This window comes from Phoca vitulina, unplaced genomic scaffold, assembly GCF_004348235.1.
Source record: "Phoca vitulina isolate PV1807 unplaced genomic scaffold, GSC_HSeal_1.0 scaffold33, whole genome shotgun sequence".
Taxonomy (NCBI): Eukaryota; Metazoa; Chordata; class Mammalia; order Carnivora; family Phocidae; genus Phoca; species Phoca vitulina.
In genome coordinates this window covers 2,533,536-2,548,554 of record NW_022589736.1, presented here as the reverse complement: position 1 = coordinate 2,548,554, position 15,019 = coordinate 2,533,536, and the positions used below count along the sequence as shown (strand labels likewise).

Here is a 15,019-nt window from a genome sequence, read left to right as displayed (position 1 = left end):
ACTAAAGAAAAAAATTAAGTGGACTTACCAAATTAAAACCTTCTGTGCTTCAAAGGGCACCACCAAAGAAAGTAAAAAGAGCACCCACAGAATGAGAGAAAATATTTGCAAATCATATAAGGGAATTGTATCCAGAATATATTAACAAAAACAAACTTACAGCTCATCAATAAAGACAACCAATTGAAAAATGGTCTTAGAGGGCGCCTGGCTGGCTCAGTCCGTAGTGTGTGAGTCTTCATCTCTGGGTCGTGATTTTGAGCCACACCTTGGGTGTAGAGATCCAATATATATATATATATATATATATAGCTAGATATGCTAGAAAGGAAGGGAGGGAGGAAGGAAGGAAGGAAGGAAGGAAGGAAGGAAGGAAGAGAAAAGTGGGCAAAGGATACAGACAAATGTCCAGTAAGCTCATGAAAGGATGCTCCACATCATTACTCATTAGGGAAATGCAAATCAAAGCCAAAAACAGATACCACTTCACACCCACTAGGACGGCTGTAATCAGAAAGGCAAAATAACAAGTGTTGGCAAGCATGTGGAATTGAAATCTTGACACACTGTTGGCAAGAATGTAAAATGGTGCAGCCGCCGTGGAAAACAGGCAGTTCCTGAGAAAGGTTGGACACAGGGTTCCCATATGACACAACCATTACACTCCTAGGTGTAGACCCAAGAGAAATGAAAACATAAAGTCACTCAAAAACTTGTGTGTTCATAGCAACATCATTCACAGTAGCCACAAAGTACAAACAAGCCCAATGCCCATCCGCTGATGAATGGGTGAATAAAAGGTGGTCTAATCCATACAATGAAATGACCATTCAGTCATAAAAATGAAGTACTGGTGTGTGAATGAACCTTGAAAATGTACATGTTGTGTGGTTCCATTCATCTGAAATGTCCAAAGCAGGGTTATCTGAGAGAAAGAAAGTAGATCAGGCTGTTTAGGCCTGGGGGTTGGAGGGTATGGCTGCTTGGGTATGGAGTTTCTCTTGGGGTGATGAAAATGTTCTAAAATTGATTGTGGTGATGGTTGCACAACCCTCTGAATGTACTAAAACACCCTGAACTGCACACTTTATTTTAAAAAAGATTTTATGGGGGCGCCTGGGTGGCTCAGTCGTTAAGCGTCTGCCTTCGGCTCAGGTCGTGATCCCAGCGTCCTGGGATCGAGCCCCGCATCGGGCTCCCTGTTCCACGGGAAGCCTGCTTCTCCCTCTCCCACTCTCCCTCCTTGTGTTCCTGCTCTCGCTGTCTCTCTCTCCGTCAAATAAATAAATAAAATCTTTAAAAAAAAATAAAAATAAAAATAAAAAAGATTTTATGTATTTTATTTATTTTAGAGAGAGAGCATGCACACATGGGTGAGCAGGGGAAGGGGCAGAGGGGAAGGAGAGCGGGAGGGAGAGGGACAAGCAGACTCCATACTGAGTGTAGAGCCCATCTCGGGACTCAGTCTCTCAACCCAGAGATCATGACCTGAGCCAAAATCAAGAGTCAGTTGCCCATCCAGTTGAGCCACCCAGGCGCCTCCGAACTGCACACTTTAAACGAGTGAATGAGTGAAGTGCATGCTATGTGAATTATATCTCAATACAGCTGCGAAAGGAGTGTGTAACATCATTCCTCCCACTTTATTCTTCATTTCTAAAATGGTTTCGGTTATTCTAGTTCCTTGGCCTTTCCATGTGAATTTTAGAGTCAGCCAAAGAGGTATCTGCACAAAATCCTGCTGGACTTTTTAGAATCAGAAGCAAATGTTTCCTCTACAGGGAGTTTTGATCACAGATATTTTCCTGAACTATTCGTAAAGAAAATTTGGTTTAGACAAGCCCTGTGAAATGGAAAACATGTGCCTAAACGTCAGCCAGTATTGACCACCTTCTGTGTGCGGGACACTGTGCTGGCGTTTTACTCGTGTTGTGGTGCTCATTTCTTCCATGCCCGAGATGTGAGATGGTGAGATCTTCAGGAGTTGAGGGCAGGGGCAGCGTCTGATGGATGCTCAGCTCAGCACACAAGGTCGGGGTCTCTCCCTGGCTGCAGGTACCTCTGTGTGTCCTGGAGGTGAAGTCCACCTTCCCAGAAGCTCTTTCCAACACTGCCTGGGTCTTTCTCCATCCTGGTCTCTCCCTTATTTACATTTCACAGCTGCCCCCTCTCCTTATGAGGCAAGGTTCCCCTCTCCTAGGGGTGTACCCACCCTCCCCTGGCTTTCTGATTGTTTGCCAATTGTCCTGGGCCGTGCCGCTGCCGACCCCAGAGGGCTCTAGGGTGTCTGCCTGGAGTGTGGTGGTGCCTCTGTGGGTCCATTCCAGACTGAGATGAGCCCAGCCCTCCTTGGTCGTCTCTTGCTGTCGCTTGGTTCAGAAGGCACGTGGGCCTACAGTAAGGGTGTGTGGCTGTGCCCAAAGCTTCCGCTTCTAGAAAGGAGAGAGATGGGGGAGGCAGGGAGAGAGACAGAGATAAGCAGACAGACTGGCAAAGAAAACAGAATGAGTGAGTGAGAAAGAAGAGACGGAGGGTCAGAGGGAAGGTCAGGCAGAGGCAGGGAGTCTGGAGGCCTGGGGTGAAGCACAGAGAAGGGATGTGCCTCCAGCTGTGGTGTGTGGACACTGCAGGGCTGCCCTGTCTCCTCACAGAAGGTAATGACCGTGGACCCCGGGATGGCACTCCCAGGCAGCTGCCTCCTAGGGGGGATGGTCCTCACCGCCCATCAGGCCTCAGGGCCTCCTCTCCCTCCTGACAGAAACTCCACCCGATCCTTGGCCTCAACAAAGAGAGGGAGCCACTGGAGGCCTCTTTGTTCCTGAAACTTCCAAGCCCCACAAACCGTTGTGATGGGCAAACATCCCATTATTTTTTTTTTTTTTTTTTACTTTTTTTCGTTGTGAAATATATACAGGCCACCAAATAAAATAAAGATTTTATTTATTTATTTGAGAGAGAGAGCAAGTGAGAGAGCAAGCAGGAGGCGGGGCAGGGGGCGGGGGAGGGGAGGGGGCAGAGGGGGAGAGAGAAACAGACCCTCTCTGAGCAGGGAGCCCAACGCGGGGCTCGATCCCAGGACCCCGGGATCATGACCCGAGCCAAAGGCAGACACTTAACCGACTGAGCCACCCAGGAGCCCCTGACTCCACTCTCTTAATCCTCTTTATGGTTGAACAGTTTATCATTTTAATGTAGTCAAATTTAGTTATTTTTTGGTCCTATTTAAAAATATTGCACCCTCGGGCGCCTGGGTGGCTCAGTCGTTAAGCGTCTGCCTTCGGCTCAGGTCATGATCCCAGGGTCCTGGAATCGAGTCCCACGTCGGGCTCCCTGCTCGGCGGGAGGCCTGCTTCTCCCTCTCCCACTCCCCCTGCTTGTGTTCCGGCTCTCGCTACCTCTCTCTCTGTCAAATAAATAAATAAAATCTTTAAAAAATAAATAAATAAATAAAAATATTGCACCCTCTATTTACAAAAGCCAATGGATGAATGAATAAACAAATTATGGTATTTCCATTCAATGGGATATTATTTAGCCATAAAAATAAAGCACTGGGGGCACCTGGGTGGCTCAGTTGGTTGGGCGTCTGCCTTCGGCCCAGGTCATGATCTCAGAGTTCTGGGATCAGGTCCTGCCTCGGGCTCTCTGCTCGGCGGGGAGTCTGCTTCTCCCTCTGACTCTCCCTGTGTGCTATCTCTCTTTCAAATAAATAAATAAAAATCTTTTTTAAAAAATAAAGCACCAACACCTGCCCCAGCACGGATGAACCTTGAGAACATTATACTAAGTGAAAGAAGTCAGACACCCAAGACCACATGTGTATGATTCCATTTACATGAAGAGTCCAGACAGGCAAGTCCCTTCAGATAGAAAGCAGATGAGTGGGTGCCAGGGGCTGGGGTGGGGGGAATGGGGAGCGATTGCGTAAAGGGTACTGAGTTTCCTTTTGGGATGATGAAAATACTCTGGAACTAGACAGTGAGGATGGCTGCACACCACGGTGAATATACAAAATGCCACTGAATTGTTCACTTTGGAATGATTAATTTTGCATTCTGCTAATTTTACCTCGATTTTCTAAAAAGTGAAATAAGTGTTGTGAGGTGAAGAGAGCCTTCCATGTTAGCTTTCTAAGAACTTTACTGTTTGGTCTTTCAAGTCGGGCAACAGTCCACCCGGGACTGGTCTTGCGTGTGAGGTGAGGTGAGGTGTGGTTTTAGCTGACATTTGTCATGTGCTGTCTGAATTCTGGGTACAGCACCAAACACTCTCCATGTTGGGTGTTTGGCCCTCACAGCTCTCTGTGGGAGAAGTTTTCTTTTATTATCATTACATGCTTTAAGATAAGGAAATTGAGGCTCAGGAGGGTTATGAATTGTTCAAAGGTTCAGTGAAGGAGGGAACCAGCCCCAGTGGGTAGAGGGGACCTAGGTTTGGTGTGGGCCAGATTGCTGGCTCTTTGGGACTCAGGCAAGTCTCTTCAGTCTCTGGGCCTGGGTTCTCCCACCTGTGACACAAGGAGCCTGAGCTTGGGCAGCACTCCGGGACATTGAGACCTGCTGGACTTGGCTGAACACCAAGCCCTGGGCTCACACAGAGCTTGTGTAGTTGGCACTGAGCTCAGAGGGATCCTGGTGACTCCGCAGAAGGCCGTGATGGGGTCCAGAGACCTTCCCCTGAGAGCAGCTCCTGGGTGGCCCTGGCCAGGCTAATTAACCTTGTAAACCCCAGTTCCACATTAGCAACCACTCAGGTGGGGGTTAAAAACAGCCCCCACTTCACTACTAGGAGGGAAAATTTGTTACCATAGGACCTCAGGACATGGCAGCGTGAACTCAAGATTCTTGTAGTACTATTGTGAGTGGGTGATTCTTTCTGGGCAGGAGCACTGTGGCTGAGAAGGTGGAGAGGTCAAGGTGGGTGCAAGATAGGGAATGTGAGCCCCGCCTGGCCCTCTGACAGACAGTGACAGCTCTATGGGGCCCAGAACAAGTGGCAGGACTGATAAGGCCTGACTAGCCAAGTGGCCTCCTAGCCCTGTCCAGGGAGCACCCAGGTTGTGTGGAAGGGTCAGGAATTTTGGTTTCCAAGAATCCAGTTCCTTTCAAAAAAGTAGGTTACTAAGCAGAGTTATTAAAGTGTAAAATGAGGATGTAGAGGCATGGGGTGTTAACAGGGAAGTTTGAGGACATAAGCAAAGGTTGGCCCTGGGCACATCATTGTCTGGGAAACTGTGAGGGCTTTGAGCTAGGACCACACTTAGAGACCACCTGCTCCCAATCCTGTCACAGATGGGGAGGCCCAATGCAGGGCCAGCCTACCCTCCGGTCCCTCCAGCTGCCAACACCAGACTGGACTGGCCAGGGAGTGACAATGTGCTCTGACTTCTGTAATAGCCCAATGAGGCAGACCAATGAGGGTGGTGTGGGATTCAGACCTCTGCTCTCTCCAGTCCAGCCCTGGATAGCCCTGCACCTAAGCCCTGCTAGGGCAGCCGGGGAGGGGATGCATCTGGGGTCTCTGTGGCCTGGGTCCTGGTGGTTCCCTTTACCTTTCATGGATTCCAATCTCATTAGTGGTAAGATACTAACCATATAGCCAGAAAAATAAACAACAAATGCTCTTATGAAGGCTGCTAGCAGGAAGCAGGCCCTGTGGGGATGATTGGAAAATTCTGGGTTCCTCCAAGTCTGGGCCTTCTCCCAGCCCAGGGACAGCCACTGGACATCAGACCTCCTCCTCCAAGTCCTGGGGTCATGAGACTGCCCAATGGGGCAGCAGCATGGTCAGGGAAATTGGAGGAAGGAGGCCTGCACCAGAGTCCTGGACCTCATATGTGGGTACTCGCAGATTCTCAGTGCCCCTGTAGAGAGACCCCCATGACCTCAGCTGGCTCTTCCCCCAGACAGAGGTTTCCCCTTCCCCATCATCCCAGCTCCCTCAGGCTCACCTCCTGCTGCTGCACCCTTATTTCCTTTCTAGGGATGTTCCTGGTAACTGTAGGAGAACTCAGAAACCTTCTGATTATACATAAAACCAAAACATATGAGACTAGGAAAAAGGCTCACAGAATCAGTAATAAAGGGTGACTATCCCTCAAAAAGAAGAACACACCCAAACCACCAAAGAAGGACAAACAACCCATAGGGAAAGCAATAAGGTGATTCTCAGACACTGGCAAATAATCAAGTGATGCAATTCTCCACCTCAGTAATAATCAGAGAAATGCAACATAAAATAAGACAGCATTTTTCTTTTTGGAAATTTTGGAAAAAAATAAAATCAATGCTATGCAGCCCCACGCAGGGCTATGTGTTTGTTGGTAATGTCTGAGACATTCCCAATGTGTACAAGTTTCATGCTGGTGTGCCTACCCACAGGTCTACCAGGAATCAGGTTTGGTGCAACAGGTGACTTCAGCAGGAAGTCAAAGTGAGGTGAGAAAGACTTCACTACTGTTACTTCCTGGGGAAGACCGGAATGGGGTATAGGGGGTGCTTTCATTGATTTTTTAGAAACAGCTGTAATTAGATACAATTCACATAACATGCATTTCATTCATCTAAAGTGTGCAGTTCAGGGTGTTTTAGTACATTCGGAGGGTTGTGCAACCATCACCACAATCAATTTTAGAACATTTTCATCACCCCAAGAGAAACTCCATACCCAAGCAGCCACACCCTCCAATCCCCGGGCCTAAACAGCCTGATCTACTTTCTTTCTCTGTAGATAACCCTGCTCTGGACATTTCAGATGAATGGAACCACGCAACATGTGTATTTTCAAGTTCATTCACACATCAGTATTTCATTTTTATGACTGAATACTATTTCATTGTATGGATTAGACCACGTTCTATTCACCCATTCATCAGCTGATGGGCATTGGGCTTGTTTGCATTTTGTGGCTACTGTGAATGATGTTGCTATGAACACAAGTTTTTGAGTGACTTTATGTTTTCATTTCTCTTGGGTCTACACCTAGGAGTGGAATGGCTGTGTCATATGGGAACCCTGTGTCCAGGCTTTCTCGGGAACTGCCTGTTTTCCACGGCACAATTTTACATTCTCGCCAACAGTGTGTCAAGATTCCAATTCCACATGGAGGGTGAGACTGCAAAGGGGCAGCATGTGGGAGTTTTTTTGGGGGGGTGATAGAGCTGCTGTATGTCCTGATTGTGGGGGTGGTGAATGAATTTATACATGTGTCAAAATTCACCGAGCAGTACACTAAAGAAAGTCAATTTTGTTTTATGTTAAAATAAAATGTAAAGGAGTATTTGCCTCATTATGTTACAACGATAATGTGGTGAGCAATCCTGCAACCCCTAATAGCACATGATATGAGAAGAATCCTTTTAGTAATCTGACACTTCACCCAGCTTTTCAGAGGACCGTCAGTACATCTCTGCTCAGCAATAGGTGAGCAAAACCATTGCTTTCTCAAGGAAACCCAGGGACCATAGAACCAGAGGGAGAGGAGACGGACATGTGGCCAGGCTGTGCTAGCCACAGGATCCCACCAAGGAGCACTGCAGGCAGAACACGTCATGTTCCAGCCTGAGCACGGTGTGTGTTGAGCTAATCCTGGCTTCCCCCATTCTGTGATTCTGAAATGAAGGAGGAGAGTCAGAGCTGGGCTACAAACACAAGCATGGCCTCCTGGGCTGGCTGGGCCCCTATCACTTCAGGACTGTGGTCAGGCTGTGGCCAACACCCCCTCTAAGGCCCTGGGTAGGAGTGGGTGGCCCCTCACCCCACCAGTGCCACCAGCCCCTGACCACCCACCCTCACTGGGTCTGATAAGAGACCCCACCCCCACAGCCCTCTCCCCTCTCCAGACCAATGGCCACAGCCCAGCCCCCACCCTGGCTCCGTGTATATAAAGGGATCCTGGGGGTCGAGCACCACAGAGGCCTGTCCTAAGCACGCCCAGCTCAGCTACCACCATGTCTCTGACCAAGGCAGAGAGGACCATCATCCTGTCCATGTGGGACAAGATCTCCACTCAGGCGGATGCCATTGGCACTGAGACCCTGGAGAGGTGAGTGCCAGATGGGCTGGGATGGAGCCAGGTGACAGTGTGGGGCCAGGGAGGACAGGGGCCAGCGAGGAGGGACCAGTGAGGATGGGTGGATGATAGTCAGTGAGCAGGAAGAGGAGGTGAGTGGGGAGGGTACATGACTGTAAGACTGTCTTTTCCACGGGGCCCAGCACCTAGGTGTCCACAAACATCTGTGGAATGAGTAAATGAATGAATTAACCAATTGCTGAATGATGGGACAGTGAGGGTGGGATTCGGCTGTGCCATAGTGGAGCCTGGGGTAATAGGGAAAATCAGCAATATGGATCCTGTCTTTGCGTAAAATTACAACATTTTGTTCAACGTGAATTGTTTGCATTAATTTTTATGTTTTAAAATATTGCGTTAAAGTATGATTTATCGTATTTCAACTGCTGGGCTTTTCAACGCCGGGTAAGTTTTGCGCCCAAGGAGCGCCGCACTGGCCTCACCAGGTGTGGCTGTCGCCCGCTCACAGGCTCTTCGCCAGCTACCCGCAGACCAAGACCTACTTCCCGCACTTCGACCTGCGCCCCGGCTCCGCGCACCTGCGCGTGCACGGTGCCAAGGTGGTGGCCGCCCTGGGCGATGCGGTCAAGAGCATCGACAACGTCGCGGGCGCCCTGGCCAAGCTGAGCGAGCTGCACGCCTACATTCTGCGCGTGGACCCCGTCAACTTCAAGGTGGGCGCGGGGGCTGGGGTCCTGGCGGGGACGAGGAGCGCGGGAAGGGGCCGGGTCTCGGCCGAAGGTGCTCCGCCCCACCCCCAGAGCACGCGCTCCCGCACCCGGGCCGCTCACTGAGCCGCGCTCCCGCCCCTCAGCTCCTGTCCCACTGTCTGCTGGTCACCGTGGCCTCGCACTTCCCCGCCGACTTCACGGCCGACGCCCACACCGCCTGGGACAAGTTCCTGTCCATCGTGTCCTGCGTCCTGACTGAGAAGTACCGCTGAGCGCAGCCGCCCTACGGAGGGCGGGCTTTCCCGAATCCTCCAGCATCCCACTGACAGGCCAATAAACGAATGCACGTCCACCTCGCCTCTGTAGTCACTGGGGCCATCGCGCGGGGCGGCAGAGGCGTGGGGGGGGGGGGATGGCGGGGCTGCACCGGGTCACCAGGAGGACTGCGGGAATCCTTTGCGCTGACCCCAGGGTCTCTCAGAGCGCAGAGCGCAGCTCAAGAGACAGGGTGTGTGGGGCGGGGGCACACGGGATCCGATGGGGTGGCAGAAAGGGCGCCCCTCAGCCATTACTTCTGGGGTCAGCGCTGGAGCTCACCTGGCCCTTCTGACCGTCCCTGGGGCCCACCGTGGTACTCTCTTCTTCCTCTGGAGTTTGTACTATTCCCTGGTTTATGCTTGATCGTAGCAAGAAAGGCGTAAGGAATGTATCTAGTCCCTCATTCATTCTTCCATTCTTCCCCTACAAAGCACTTATTGGTACATAAACCGCCCAAGCATTTTCCTAGACTCTAATACAACAGCTAAAATAAGCAAAGCCCCCTGCCCCTTGGAGCTGACAACCTAGTGGGGGATACAGATATGATATATAGTCAGATCACAGTTCACAGAAATAAAAAAGGAAAAGAGTTCAATTTTGCCCAAAATTAGAAAAATGCAAATTAACACCACTAAAAATGAAACTCACTCAGATCCACTTCTCAACTACCTGATGGACAAAAATCCAAGACTTTGACCACACTCTGCTGGTGGTCCCCTCTGCAGTGCGGGGGGAGGGGGGCGGACACAGCTATAATAGACACTGGGGCAGCTTAGTTTTCTGACCACCAGAAACCGCAGTCCATCTTCAGGCATTGAATGAATAAACCATGAAAACCCACGCAGCAGAGAACTGTGACCTGAAAAAGGAATGAGGACAGTTTCTAATAGTGGCTGTGAAGTGATATCCAGGATTTATCAAATAAAAAGGAAAAGAAAACAGAAAAAAGTAGAATGGTGTATATATATCATGGTAGCTTTTCTGTAAGAAAGGAGAGGAGAAGGGCACCTGTTTATCTCACTCAGTAGAGCATGTGACTCTTGATCTCTGGGTAGTGAGCTCAAGCCCCACATTGGGCGTAGAGTTTACTGAAAAAAAGAAAAAAGCGACAGGAGATACATATGTGTGTGTGCGCACACACGTGTGAATGTGTACTGTGTATGTGCATTTTGGCACACGTGTATGACTGTTCATAGCCCTGAGTATGTGCACTTGTGAGTGTTCATAAGTTTGTGTGTGTTTCTTTATATTTTTTTTAAGTAAGAACTATGCCCTACATGGGACTTGAACCCAGGACCCTGAGATCAAGAGTCACATGCTCTACCAACTGAGCCATCCAGGCACCCCTTGTGTTTGCTTATTTTTGCAAGAAGATCTCACAAGGATAAACTGGAAATGTTTACAAATAATAATATGGGTGGGGATGAAGAGGAGGGGTGGAGGGAGCCCCCCCCTCCAGTCTAGCTCTATCCATGGTTTGGATCTTTCAATCATGTAAATCTTTAATATCACCAAAAATAGAATCAAAAAGAGCAAAAAGTGAAAACATCAAAACTGAAAGCCAACTTAAATGAACCTGTGCAAGAATGTAAAAATATAATCACTTGGCTGTGACCAAAAGAACAGCAAAGAAATCCTAACATTCACTCAGTAGTTTATTGGTCATAATAACAGATATTGTAATTTCATAACCTTTTATTTAAAAAATTTTCAAGGGGCACCTGAGTGGCTCAGTCAGTTGAGCAACCAACTCTTGGCTTTGGCTCAGGTCATGATCTCAGGGTAGTGATCTCAGGGTGGTGAGATCAAGCCCCGCTCAATGGGAAGCCTGATGGAGATTCTCTCCCTCTCCTTGCCCCTCCCCCTCTGCTACTCCTCCTCTCTAGAGAAAGAAAGAAAGAAAGAAAGAAAGAAAGAAAGAAAGAAAGAAAGAGAAAGAAAGAAAGAAAATATTTTTTAAAAAATTAAAAATAAAATTTTTTAAATTATCAGGGCGTCTAGGTAGCCCAGTTGGTTAAGTGACCAACTCTTGGTACCGGCTCTAGGCTGGCTGAGGAGTCTACGTAAAATAAAAATAAAAAATAGATTTCCAACTATCAAAAATTTGCAAGAATTAAGACAAAGATGGAGAGGGGTGCCTGGGTGGCTCATTCGTTAAGCGTCTGCCTTCGGCTCAGGTCATGATCCCGGGATCCTGCTCAGCGGGAAGCCTGCTTCTCCCTCTCCCCTCTGTGCTCTCTCTCTCTCTGCCAAATAAACAGATAAAATCTTTAAAAAAAAAAAAAAGACAAAGATGGAGAAGCAAGGGTGACTGCTTGTGAGTAAAGGGTTTCTTTTTGGGGGGGATGAAAATATTCTAAAATTGATTGTGGTAATAACTGCACAATTCCATAAATATAAGAGAGACCACTGCATTGTACACTTTAAGTGGGTGAGCGGTATGGCATGCGAATTATATCTCAATAAGTCTGTAAAATAAAATGATACTAAAAAAAACACCCTCAAATACTCTTCATCAAGACTCCCCAGTCATTGGCATTCACTTGCTCACTTGCTCTTTCTTTCTGAGCCAGTCGCAAGCATAAAAGCACCCGTGGCTCTTGGCATCCATTGATGACCGTTGCCTATATCAGTTGCTACCACGATGGCAGTTCTCCATCATTCCTTCCATAGTTACTAGTAGGCATTCTACTGTAAGGAAAAGCTTTTACTTCCCATCATCTTTTTACATATATATCATATTAACTCATTAATTCCCATTTTATTCAGTGGGTTATGATCTATTGCCAATCATTATTTATCTTGATCCCCAAACTGTCCCAGATTTGGACAAACTGACTCATGTGTGCTTCGATGTGTCCTCATCATCCTTTGACTACATTCCTTATTTCTGCCGTAAGAAGTTCCAGACTCATCCTGTAGTTTCCCTGCACCAGCCTAACATCAGCCATATCCCACGTAGCTCTGTTTCCTCCTAGTGAAGAACGATATTTGGGAAGCAGGGAAGCAGGGTGTCACTGCTTCCAATCCCTCTCAGCTGACAGAACTAAGAGATATATTTATATTTATATACACACATGGGTGTGAGTAAATACACATGCACACATATATCTATTCTGTGTCTAAGTATATTAGAAACCATAACCTCACACTAATATCTCTAGTTATGGTCCAATGCCACATGGTTTATTCTTGTCTTCTCCCTCCCACAATAGCGAGAAACCTGGCTCTCATTGTACTCAAAATATTTACTTACTTGCTCAATTCCCTGTATGTTACCAATATCCCAATTGAGTCAGCATATGCCAACTAGCACCAAGAGTCAATAACACAATTTTGAAACTACATTATTTATTTTGTAGGATAAAAGCAAATAAGTAAAAATATTATGCCATTAGGAACCACTATTTTCAGTCTAAGTGAAAATAGATGCAAATATAAAAATGGTGACATTTTTTGTTTTAAAACATTTTTTATGATTGGGGTGCCTGGTTGACTCAGTCTGTAGAGCATGTAACTCTTAATCTCATGAGTTCAAACCCCACATGTTTACTTTGAGGAAAGGTTAGGGGCACCTGAATGGCTCGGTCGGTGAAGCGTCTGATGCTTGATTTTGGCTCAGGTCGTGATCTCAGGGTCCTGGGATCGAGCTCCCATGTCGGGCTCCCTGCTCAACTGGAATCTGCTGGAATCTCCTCTTCCTTCTGCCCCTCCCTCCCCCACTAAAATAAATAAATAAGTGGGGTTTTTTTTAAAGATTAAAAAGTCTTTTATGATTTAAACTTTCTTTACTAAAAACTACATAAAATTTGAATTGGAAATATCATTGTAAACTCATGTTTTACATATATATTTCATAGTTCTGTCCACTACTAAGGTCCTAGAAGAAATGACACCCAACAGTCACAAGTTGACACAGCACCCAGATCCTGGTTCTAAACACCATCCCTCACTGAAAGGAGTCCAGACTTCCTTGAAGAAATGGCTGATTCCAGGGCAAAGACAGAGAAAGTAACGGTGAGTGAGGAATATATTATTGTTCCAGGAAGCAAGGAAATATTCACAGAGGGACGGGGTATGGCAGGAGGGCTCCCACCAGTCACGTCTGAGACAGTTTGAGCATCAAAAACTAACAACTGTAATTGTGGAGAATACTGAATAAATTAAAAATCCATGATTACATAGCATTAATCAAAAAAGAGAGAGAGAAATTTATTTGCCACTAGTAGAGTAAGAATTTGCCACCATTGACTGCTTACTGTAAAAACTGGTAAGCAAAATAATTAAGCACAAATCCGACCTTTTAGAGAAACTGTCATTCATCTGCAGCTGATGAGGAGAGCCTCTATACAAAAGAACACCAACTCATCAATACAGAAGGAATCATCACAATTCTATGATCCTTGATGAAATAATGATTCAAGCAGGATCATCAATGATTGCTAAAACCGTAGGATGAAGTTTCTTTGGAATAGGATATTTCCATGGTGCCAAAACAATCGCTCCCAAATTACTAGCTACCTGCAAAGGGGCAGAGAGATACCTTTACTATGGAGATATCTGATGGTTTTCTCTTTAACCAAGTGATCACACTTGGCATCACCAATAGTGGGCAACCTGACATCACATGCCTCCTGGTACCATGCAGGTCCTCGGGATCGCCTGTGACGCTGGCCAATAAGTTCTCATTTTCTTGTGATAAAATACACAAAACACACATTTACCACTTTAACTATTTTAAAGTGAGAAACACAGTGGCATTTGGTCTGTTCACAGTGTTGTACAACAATTGCTTCTACCCATCCCAGAACTTTTCATCACCCCAAACAGAAGCTCCGTGTCCCTCAGCCCCGGGGACCACTCTGCTTTCTGTCTCTATGAATTTTTATATTCTTGAGATTGCATATAAAGGGAGTCCTATAATATGCAGACGTTCATGTCTGGCTTCCTTCACTTCGTATAACGTTTCCTAAGTTGATCTATGTTTTGCAGGTATCAGAACTTCCTTTTCCTGGCTGAATAATACTCCATTGTATGGGTGTACCAATTTTGTTTATCTCTTCCTCTGGACGGACATTGAGGTTGTTTCCACCGTTTGGCTGTGTGAACTGCGATGCGACGAACATTCTCGTACAAGTTTTGTGTGGACATATGTTCTCACTCAGCTTGAGTCTTATGGTAACGACATCTAACTTGTTGGGGAGTCCCCAGGCTGATTTCCACAGCGTCTGCCCCTTCACACTCCCAGGGTGTGAGGGTCAGTTTCTCCACCGCCTCACCAATCCTTATCTTGCTTTTTTAAATTATCTATCACCGTGGGTGTGAAGTGGTACATAACTGTGGTTTTGATTTTTATTTCTCTAACGAGTAATGAGGTTGAGCATCTTCTCATGTGCTTTTTGTGTAACTTTTTTAGAGAAAAGTCTATTCAGGTCCTTTGTCCATTTTTAAATTGGGTTGTGTTTTTGCTGTTGAGTTGTAACCATGATTTCTATATTCTGGATACAAGTTCCTTATCACATATATAGTTTGCAAATATTTCCTCCCATTCTGTGGGTTGCCTTTTTATTGCCAATAATTTTTAACCTGACTTCAAGCCTTTAGATCTGACTTCCGGTGTACAGAAAATACATGGATAAAGGAACCATCTAAAAAAAAAAAAAAAAACACTTCAAGCAAACCAACAGACCAATCCAAAATATAGAATGTTCTACAAGACACCTTGCCTGGGCTGTTCAAAAATTCACTGATACGGAGAAAAGGTGGATGTGAGGTGGAGAGCTTCTGGAATAAGAGAATAAAGGGACAACTGAATGTTATGTGTGAACCTGGGTCAGATCTCCATTTGAACAGGTTGAACAAATTTGGGGGATGAGTGAGGAAATTTGATGCAAAATAATGTTAGTTCACTTAGATCGGCAATAAATTTGTGGTTATTTATGCCAGGACATCTCCTTATT

The 15,019-nt window shown here is 46.5% G+C and overlaps 1 protein-coding gene and 1 non-coding gene across 2 annotated transcripts; one reads left to right on the top strand and one right to left on the bottom strand.

Annotated features, from left to right (window-relative positions):
* Nucleotides 1–7,948: 7,948 nt before the first annotated feature.
* On the top strand, nt 7,949–9,036 carry LOC116645557 (hemoglobin subunit zeta). The gene is made up of 3 exons (XM_032425869.1): nt 7,949–8,043; nt 8,540–8,744; nt 8,885–9,036. Exons 1-3 carry the CDS (start codon nt 7,949–7,951, stop codon nt 9,011–9,013), a joined length of 429 nt encoding a protein of 142 aa, XP_032281760.1. The 3' UTR covers nt 9,014–9,036.
* A 1,292-nt stretch (nt 9,037–10,328) lies between these two features.
* TRNAK-CUU lies at nt 10,329–10,401 on the bottom strand. Its single transcript has one exon. It is a non-coding gene; the product is annotated as a tRNA-Lys (tRNA).
* Between the last annotated feature and the right edge of the window lie 4,618 nt (nt 10,402–15,019).

What these genes read in the sequence shown, in the direction of transcription:
- LOC116645557 (XM_032425869.1), top strand. Translation starts at nt 7,949, where the DNA reads ATGTCTCTGACCAAGGCAGAGAGGACCATCATCCTGTCCATGTGGGAC. An exon ending in GGCACTGAGACCCTGGAGAG is followed by an intron (nt 8,044 to 8,539) that starts GTGAGTGCCAGA and finishes GCCCGCTCACAG; the next exon opens with GCTCTTCGCCAGCTACCCGC. An exon ending in TGGACCCCGTCAACTTCAAG is followed by an intron (nt 8,745 to 8,884) that starts GTGGGCGCGGGG and finishes CCCGCCCCTCAG; the next exon opens with CTCCTGTCCCACTGTCTGCT.